This window comes from Alosa pseudoharengus, unplaced genomic scaffold (genome assembly GCF_046254945.1).
Source record: "Alosa pseudoharengus isolate Yale_2024_CS ecotype anadromous, Long Island Sound unplaced genomic scaffold, YU_APseudo_1.1 YU_APseudo_1.1_scf_23, whole genome shotgun sequence".
Lineage (NCBI taxonomy): Eukaryota > Metazoa > Chordata > Actinopteri > Clupeiformes > Clupeidae > Alosa > Alosa pseudoharengus.
In genome coordinates this window covers 12,301,969-12,311,968 of record NW_027468685.1, presented here as the reverse complement: position 1 = coordinate 12,311,968, position 10,000 = coordinate 12,301,969, and the positions used below count along the sequence as shown (strand labels likewise).

The 10,000-nt window shown below is 43.5% G+C and overlaps 1 protein-coding gene across 2 annotated transcripts in view; it reads right to left on the bottom strand.

The window, feature by feature from the left end:
- Window positions 1–10,000, bottom strand: part of gabbr1b (gamma-aminobutyric acid (GABA) B receptor, 1b) — a 93,911-nt gene that overhangs the window by 28,637 nt on the left and 55,274 nt on the right. For both annotated transcript variants that reach the window (XM_076301539.1, XM_076301542.1), the window contains one exon: window positions 8,649–8,783. In XM_076301539.1, coding sequence (XP_076157654.1) covers window positions 8,649–8,783 — 135 coding nt within the window. The remainder of the gene's footprint in view (window positions 1–8,648; window positions 8,784–10,000) is intronic.

The window sequence follows — 10,000 nt, the reverse complement described above, 5'->3', positions numbered from 1 at the left end:
TAATGGCTAGGTATGGTAGCATTGTATGGAAAAGGAATTTTGAAATGACCAATGACTAGCTTGGTGGAGGAGTCCAAATGTGCTAAGACCAGTCTGGATATGACTCAGAGATGTCACAGTGACTATAAGGATCCAGTCATCAAGAACTCTGTGAATACAGGGAAGAAGTGAAATCCATGGGAAGCAGTTAAGCAGGTACAAGCTGTGTGTGCAGCATAGGGCAAGAACAAACAAGTCCAGTGGAGATGTTAGAGGCTTTGTAGCAAAGTCAGTCACAACATCTCTGTCTGGTTTTCGAGCACAATGACTAAAAGGAGGTATAAAGGAGTTGCTGCTGGGGCTGCTGAAAAGGCAAACCAATGGTTACGGCGAAGGCACTCACAGACTACTTGGGGACATGTTTTCCCCTGAACTGACTCAGAGATATGAAATCTTGTTGCTGTGTTTCTGGAGTGGTACTTGAAGTCTCTCTAACGTGTCCCACGGTTAGGTCTGCTGCGGTCCTTTGTTTTGGCATTCAGGCTACTTGTGGTGCCGTGAAGGACAACCTTGAAGGACAAACAAGGCTTTTGTAGCAGTGCATGTTGCTGCTGTGACGGAGGGCCTTTCCTGATCCAGGGTACAACATGTGGCGTCTTTGTGACTACCACAAGCCAACTGTGCATTGCTGTAGAATCTTGCGACATATTGTGTGTAATGTGAAATGGGCTTGGTTGTTGAACTGCCACTGTGGGAAATAGCACAAGGTATTTAACACCCTTCTTGTGTATGTCTGAAAACTGTTAAATATCCTACAATAACAACAAAGTCCAATAAAAAGAAAAAACACAAAAATTAACTCATCGTTACTGTATCAGCACAACAACAAAAGCCCCAAGGTTTTATAATGCTTTGACAGATTTTTTCCATGGATTTATGAAAACAAAAATCAAAGAAATGACCCCTCGCTGTGTTCAAATATTGTCTCATATGTGTTGCTATTTCTGTTTGGTAGGCTAATAAATAAAATTCAGCGAATGCCCTTCAAACTCCATCACTTTGTGTGTAGATCACACATATTGTATTTTACTCGAATTCTGACTCGCGGGCATAACTGCATGGGCCACTGGAGTGAGTGCTGGAGTAGACTCATCCCCCCCAGGTCAAACGGAGGGTTCGAGTGGCTGTTGTGTCCAATCAGAGTGAGCAAGTGTGGATGTCAGCAGGGATTCCCCCGAGTGCAATTGCGGAACGAAATGGTTGGAGTGTTTGTCTAGACCAGAGAGGACTGAGCTAAAATAGTGATGGGTTTGTTTACTGAGAGAATGAGTTAACTGTGCTGTCATTGATTGCTTTAGACTAAGACGTTCAGTTTACAAGCATCTTGCCATTATAATATTATGTTGTTTTTGTTTCAGTTTCAGTTTCAATTTATTTGTAAGGCACAGTGTGCAATTAAAACATAAATGTAAACATTTGATGCATTGCACCAGAGTTAGCCTTGGGCTAATTTACATCTGTAGTCCCACAGAAAGCACAAATACAATATACAAATACAAATACAACATTTTAAAAAGAAAACATCGCTCAATAAGTAAGAAAAAAAAACATGTAGCAAATATCAATAAGTTACATTTGTATTTGTGTGTCTCTTCTGCGTCTGCAAAGTCCCATAACCATAACCATCATTTTGAACAACTTTCAAATATTAATATTATTAATATCCTATAGAAAACTGTAATCTATATCCAAGGTGCTGTAGCCTATCCATAGTATACTGCATAGGGCTCAAACGCTGATGCTATTCCTCTCCTTAAAAAAAGACCAACAGACGGTTGTTTACCAAATACCCAGCGTCTACAGTAGGTGTTTCACTAAAACCCTTCCCAGCGATGCCTCCGACATATTAGACAGGAGTCTGTGGCAGCAGCAAAGTGATTATACTGCCCACTGGCCTTTTATACCTTTCAGGTCACTCTATTTGAGCTGAGGCTCTGTGGCCGTCACGGTCCAGCGCCTCTCATTGAGAAGCGCCGGCGGCTCTGCTCCTCTCCCGACAGCCCTGAAATGAAGAGGAGTCACCCTTTGGATGTCCATTTCTCCTACTTGCCCCCCTCCTGCACACCGTCTCTTGCTTTGTGAGCTGAGCTCATTTGGCTTCTCATCTGTCGTCGAAAAAGGCCCAGCGGGATTCTCCGCGTCCACCTTAGAATTATAAGGTTCTATCTACGTTCTGAGTACGTTCTGAGATATTGATCTTTTTAGAATTCCATAGAGTTCTACTGAAAAGCGGAACAAACCTCTTTGAATATAATGTCCAAAAATGTATACAACTACAAGAAACACCTCACCTCACCTTCTTAAGGTGTCACAGAATAAGAGCATGTGAATAACTCAATTTTGACAAAAATGTCAGATAGAACCTTATAATTCTAAGGGGATTCCTCCGTCACCTTGTAATATGTTTGTGTAATGTGTTGATGTAATGTGATCCAATCTCTGTTCAAATGAAAGCTTTTCAAATATAACTGCTCTGTTATATCTAATTGGCATGCTAGTTAGCTCTTTGGACTCAGACTTGCAAGGTATGAATGAATCGTCTGCATTGTTTTTTTCCCACTCTCCCACTCTCTCTCTCTCTGAACTCAGAGAGGACATGGAGGGGGCGTCCATCTGTTCGTCCCTTTGAAGGCGTGATCAGACCAGCACCCCCTCTGCCGTAATTCCAAGTGGGTCAGCCAATGCCGTTCTTTTGGCTCCGAGGGCCGCAGTATGGCCTTGATTTCCTGTGGGCACTGCGAAGGTTTGATGTTCTCTGATTTCATCCTTCAAAGTGGACTCTGCATGGGATATGTCATTTGTGACATTATGAGTGCACTGCTGCTACAATTGGACTCCCGTAAAAAAAAATTCTTAGGTTCCAAAAAAAAAAACAGGCTGCTTAAAAGTTTTCATCTTTTTTGTGTCACTCCACAAAACCGTATTAAAATGCAAATATGTAGTCCTTGACAGGGCTTAAAGCAATGGCGCAGAGTCCCATCCAAAAAACCTCACAGGAAACTATGTCTGAAAATGCAAAGATTAAGTTTACATTAAAACCCCAAAATGTATCCAATGGCAAAACTGGTTATCATATGCATAGAGCTACAGCTACAGCTTTTCGTATTCATTCAGCATAGAAACACAGGGCTCCTTATAATTCCTGTCCATGGTCTGATAGGTGAATCCAAACAGACAGCAGGAAAGTGTTTTCTATGCTAATGCTCTCAGGAGTTGATTTGTCCTCCTCTCTAATGGCTGCAGAGCTCCTTCTGCTGTTCTCAATGTCTCACCCAATCAGCACGCATTTGTATTGTAGCTTCACTGTGCCTTTCTCCTATATACATAATGTAAAGCTTGTTTGTTGTTTGATGATTTCATAGACCACCTTTTACTGCCCTTGCTGGACCTTACAACAAGCATAAAGCTTGATGCCACCCAAGGGAAGCAAATGCTTGTTTTTTTTAATGAGTGTAAACCCCAATCCCCACAGGTAAGATAAACTGAAGCCATTTTACTGCCCTTCTTATTACTCATTCATAGAGAGAGTTTTGTTAAAGGCTTAGTCGATGGAAGTTCCCCTGAGTTCTCACATAGGATTCTTTTTTTCCATTTTTTTTTCAGTGAACTGCTAAAGTTCTGAAACGTGTACCCCTTGGATATGATTAATTTTTCATTTCATTTCTGGGGCTTTTCTCTGGCTTTCATTGAAAATGAGAGTTAAAAATGTGACAGGAAATCAAATGGCGAGCGATGGGGAAAGGGACTGAGAATTGACCTCGAGGCCCTAGCTGTGGCACAACTGGCCGGGGCACCTGCACCGTACGCCTGGCGACCCGGGTTCGATTCCCGCCCTGTGGTCCTTTCCGGATCCCACCTCGACTCTCTCTCCCACTCACTTCCTGTCGTTCTCCACTGTCCTATCTGATTAAAGGCATAAAAAGCCCAAAAATATACTAAAAAAAAAAAAAAAAAAGAAATGACCTTGTGGCCTTCCGTCCCACATGCGGCACAAACACGCGACCGCTAAGCTACCGATCCTTCCTTAACATTTATTTAAATATGCTAATCTGAGAGTTTAAAGTTTTACGCCCTACCTTTGATGCATACATTCACTCTGAGGATGAACACTTAACTTAGAAAAGCCAATCTCACCTGCTCTTTCACCTCTATCAATTTTATTCTCGTCTGTGCTGCCTTCATCAAATATCTTGGCCCTTGCCACTCTTCTTTATCATTTTCTCTTCAGATGCAGCCAAAGTACTGCCTGCCCGACCTCAATTGCTCAGCCGTCACTCATTCCTGCACACTGCAATGCTGCTTTGGCAGCTGTAATTGTACAGGGTGGCATGTGCCAAAGCCGTTCAGTAGTCAGGCCCCTGCATGGCACCATTAGTTTTACTACTTAAACTGGTTGCTCTATTTTTGGCAACCAGATAAACGACCTTCACCCACCCACATTGTTATAACGTGCCCACTGGTTGCATAACATTAGTCATACTTAAAATTTAAATACCGGATGAGATGAGATTTCCCCTTTACAAAATGAGCAAAGTTACATTCAGGGTTTTGAGTCATCGTGTGGCCTTTGATGAATTGAGGCACATTGGAAAAGCAGTTTGTTACCTTGTTTGAAGCAATGAGGAGGATAAGGAAGTATCTGGCCCTGCACACTTTCCCTCTTGCTGAGTTCATTACTCTATGGAGCTCAAGGGAAGAATAATCGCATTGTCTATAATTCATGCAGACAAGACATTCTCTTGCCCAAAACAAAAATCTCCTCTAACCAAATCAAGCTCCTTCACCACCGAAAACCTAGAAACCCTAAAAAAACCTAACTCCTCATAGCTGAAATCATGCTATTTCGCTCACTCACACACTGCTATTACCCCCTCCCAGCCAACCAGCGTAGACTGTAATTCAGAGTGAAACGCTACAGCACAGCTTTAACCATGAACAGAGAAGAAGTCAGCCACACAGATAACTGTCATTCAGGAGGCTGGTTTATACCATATAGTTAGACAGAGAATGGATGTGTTGGGGAGAGAGAGAGAGAGGGAGAGAGAGAGGTGTGAGAGGATGAGACAGAGAAACAGTGTGAACAGAGACAGAATGACAGAGAGATAGCGAGAGAGAGAGAGAGGGAAAGAGAGAGAGAGAGAGAGAGAGAGAGAGAGAGAGGGATTCATTACACCTTTCCAGGCATCAGTCAGCTTAGGGATGAAACCAAAGCAGACAGAGACGGCAGAGGGAAGGGGAAGAACACCTCTTTGATGGTTTCATGCTTGCACAGATTTTCAGTTCCCATCTACAGAGGCAGGAACTGAAGGGGCTTATTAAGAAGAGAGAGGAACAAGGGCAGGAATTCACACATCGACAGCCACACAGCCACACACACACACACACACACACACACACACACACACACACACACACACACACACACACACACACACACAGGAAGGAGGGGGAGACACAAATCAAAAACAGATTCGAAGGTACACTGAATAAAAGGGGGATGACACGGAAACAAAATAAACAAAAAAGGCAGACACCGACAAGGAAGATGAAAATGTGTGTGATGATGACGCAACCTTAATGAGCTATATATCACATCGGCTGAGTGTGAGACTGAGCTCTGTAAAATCAAAGCTGTTTCATCACGAACGTCATTCACACACACAAAAGTACGCACAGACATACACACACACGCACGCATGTATACACACACACACACACACACACACACACACACAAACACTCAGTCACACGTTCTCACAGTCACACATGTCATGAGCACACACTAGCAGTCATGAACAGTCACACACCTCCCAACACACACACACACACAAACGCACACACACATGCATGCACGCACGTACAAATAGTCACTCGCACACACACAGAGTCGCCACACACACAGGCCACATGACTACACTGATACACAAGCAGATATGAACAATCACACATGCACATTCTCACACATCACCTGAATACACAATTTCACTGGTGACTGACAGCTGGAGTGAGAGGACCTAAAAACCTGTGTTTGTGTGTGTGTGTGTGTGTGTGTGTGTGTGTGTGTGTGTGTGTGTGTGTGTGTGTGTAAAAAGTTTATACTAAACTGTGGCATTGTACTGTATGTATTATTGTAAATGGACTTCAGCTTTATCCATGTTGCATCACAATACAGATTAGGGATGGATGATATAGACTTAAACCTATAGATGGATGACACAGACTTTTAAACTACGGTAGTTTATGGTATATTTTGTGATAATGGCCACGCGTCCTATCAGCTTATGACCATGCCAACACAACAACTATGACACAGCAGCAAGTTTGAACTCCGCCTCCTGGCGCTCTTATTCTCATTCCAACCATGAGCGGCCCACTTTGCAGCACATATGTAAATGTTTTATTAGTGCAAGCGCCTCATGCTTATACATCCTTAGTACATTGTGGATCCTTGATTTTACTGTCCTTATCATGTGGATTTGTTTTTTTTTATCATCCTGCTTATGTTGTAGTGTATGTTGTGTGTGATGTCTTAAGCTACTGGGACCTTGAATTTCCCCTTGGGGATCAATAAAGTATATCTATCTATCTATCTATCTATCTATTAACTATATCATTAGGGTCGCAATATGACACATTCTTATCATGGGGAGGAATGATGCACCAAGAATGATACAGTATGGGACAACCATAACACAGAGATGTGCTAAATTACCCTTTACCTCCACAATGTCATGTGTATACATTGTACTGTGAAGTCAATAATATATTTTTAAAATTAAAATCAATATGATATCTTTAAGGCTATTTTACTCGGAATGCCACTGAATGTACAATACTCATGTACAATATTTTGTACTCATGTACAATATTTTGTACTCATGTATAATATTTTGCATGCCTTACTTTGCATGGATATGCAGGCATCTGTGAGTGCAGATTTAAATTAAACATGATTTGCCTTGATATATAGTTGCAGAGGAAAGGACCATAAAAAGTGATCCCAAATGTGAGGTTGTGCATTTTTGTAATTTCATGCAATTTTATGTATGTATGTATGTACATTATGTACGGTATGTATGTATGTATGTATGTATGTATGTATGCGTGTGTGTGTGTGTGTGTGTGTGTGTGTGTGTGTGTGTGTACATGTATGTGTGTGTGTCTGTGTGTGTGTGTGTGTGTGTGTGTGTGTGTGTGTGTATGATTCTATGGGTCTGTCTGGGAGTATTGGGACCACTGGGGGGATATTTGGGTCAGAAAGCTCATGTGTACCCGCCACTCTAAGACACAAAAATAGACCTAATGAAAAATGGAGTGAACGAATTTCAGTCAAAAGTAGAGTGGGGCCACTTCAGCAGAGAGCTAGAAAAACAATATCATATGGTTCCAATAATGACAGCTCTGTCACCACTGAACATGTGGATGTAGAGTGTGTGTGTGTGTGTGTGTGTGTGTGTGTGTGTGTGTGTGTGTGTGTGTGTGTGTGTGTGTGTGTGTAGTGTCTGTGTGTGTAGTGTCTGGTGCTTGTGTGTGTGTGTGTGTGTGTGTGTGTGTGTGTGTGTGTGTGTGTGTAGTGTCTGAGAAAATCAGTAAAGTATCAAAAAGTGTCAGCTGGCCCCCACCTTCGATGCAAAACTACAGGTCTTGCCGCCCAGTTATATTTTCTTTACATTGTTTTTGATTTCTGCCTTTCATTCGAGGTGACGCTGTCATAACACATATATAAATTATGTCACATATGAGTGGGGATTTGAACTGGGTCACTTGTACCAGGCAGTGTCTTGGCATCATTGTATGACATCCCTAATCAATGTGACAGTAGCATGCATGAACCAAGGAGGACCAACTTGTTGATGCCCTTCTTTTCAAACTACCTGCCATTTCCTGTTTATTTCCTTGACTTACCCTCTTGTCCTTTCCTCAAGGGTTTGTGTGTGAGGATATATGGCTAACCATGGGCTTCTGAGCTTCATCTATATTCAATCAAAAGTGTTCATGGGCATTGAAGAATGATCTCCATACAGTATATATTTAAAGGCAAAATCAAAGGCAACTTTGGGGGAACTTTTTGTGAGTTCAACTTTGCTGTGTTAACTATTTTTTACAGATCCCTGTATGACTCATTTGTTGTCAGAGTTCTTGTCTGGAGACAGGAGACTGACACTTGGGAAAGTCTGTGGTCTTGAAAAATTGCAGTTGAGGGGCTGTAGTTTTAAATAAAAATGTCCTTCAAAACGGTGACAAGGATTCCCCCAAGTGCAAGAGGGGAGTGCTCTTCTATTTCTGGAACATAAATCATGTCGTCCATCATGTGTTTAGGCGTGCATACAGAAGAAAAGTAAGGGGGTGTAATCAGCTCTCCAAATCACACTACAGAATACATCAGCATAAAACAAACGTCTCAAACAGGAGCTTGATGGGTTTGATGGACCAGCATGTTGCTGATGCCACTCCTCTCACTCCTCTCCCACCATCGCTTTAAGAAACATAAATCTTCTCTTTCTTTAAGTCATGTCATCCGCTCGAGTGTTGATGGTCCAACGCACGTAAAACACGCGCACACAAACACAGACACACACACCCACACACACACACACACAGTGACTCACCACTATGAGGTTCCACATGCGTGCTGCCTCGGCGACCAGGGTAGATACGGAGCTGCATCCGGGCATGAGGACGATCTTTATGGGCTCGGAGTAGAGCAGGTCATACAGCAGCTTAGTGGCCTCACCTGGATCACACTGAGAGAGAGGGAGAGAGAGAGAGAGAGAGAGAGAGAGAGAAAGAGAGAGAGAGAGATGGGGAGGAGGGGAGAGAGATAGGGAGAGGGGGAAGAGAGAGAGAGAGAGAGAGAGAGAGAGAGAGGAGCGGGGGAGAAGCAGAGACAGAGGGAAAGAGATAGGGAGGGGAGGAGATGTGGAGTGGGGAAGAGGGAGATAAGGATAGGAGAAGAGATGGATGGACACAGAGAAGGAGATGGGAGAGGGGGAGAGGGACGGAGAGAGAGAAGGGAAGAGAGGAGTGAAAATGTGAATATACAGTATAATCAAGGAGAATACATACTGGGGCAGAGACTACATACTGACACAGAAGTACTGTGGACCGTAACAAACAAGATTATGTACAGAGAGAGGGAGACGGAGAGAGAGGAATGTACATGACGTCTTCACATATATAAATCCACTGTCCTATCAGGCCAGTCCAGCCAGGCAGCACTGGGGATGATTTCAAACTAAATCACTTCTCAGACACACGGAGAGGCAGCAGCTGAGGCAAGAACTCAGACAAGGACACACACACACACACACACACACACACACACACACACACACACATAACAAACAGAAAAGGGCATGCTGTCTGTCCTCAGGAGTGAAGGAACACACATAAACACACACGCACACACACACACACACACACAAATCCTCCGACAAGGGCACACTGTCTGTCCTTTAGGCTGTAGGAACAGACACACACACACACACAGACTCTCAGAATGGGGCATGCTGTCCATTAACAGTGCCGCAGGAACGCACACACACACACACACACACGCACAGACACACACACACACACATTTTCAGACATGTGGGAAGAGCAGCGACAGGGTCCTTGGAGGCATGTACCTCCGTGGTGTCCGAGTGGTCAGCGGCTTCTCCTCTACCCATCCGTCTTACACTCACAGTCCCCACCTGATCAATAGCTCATTTACGGATCACAGTCAGGAGAACTGCCCATTGATCACAGGCCACCGAACTGACCAGTGCCCACGGCAAAGCAGAAGGGCTGTGCTGACACCAGGGTCAATAATGAAGGCGAGCAACAACATTCCGTAATGAAGGTCTGACACAAGCTTTCCGCTCGGTGGTCACGATGAAGTTTTAGACACTCCAAAGCATCTGTGTTGCTTTGGGCAAGAACTCCAGAGGGCATTATGGGATGGCGGTCACGCTGTTGT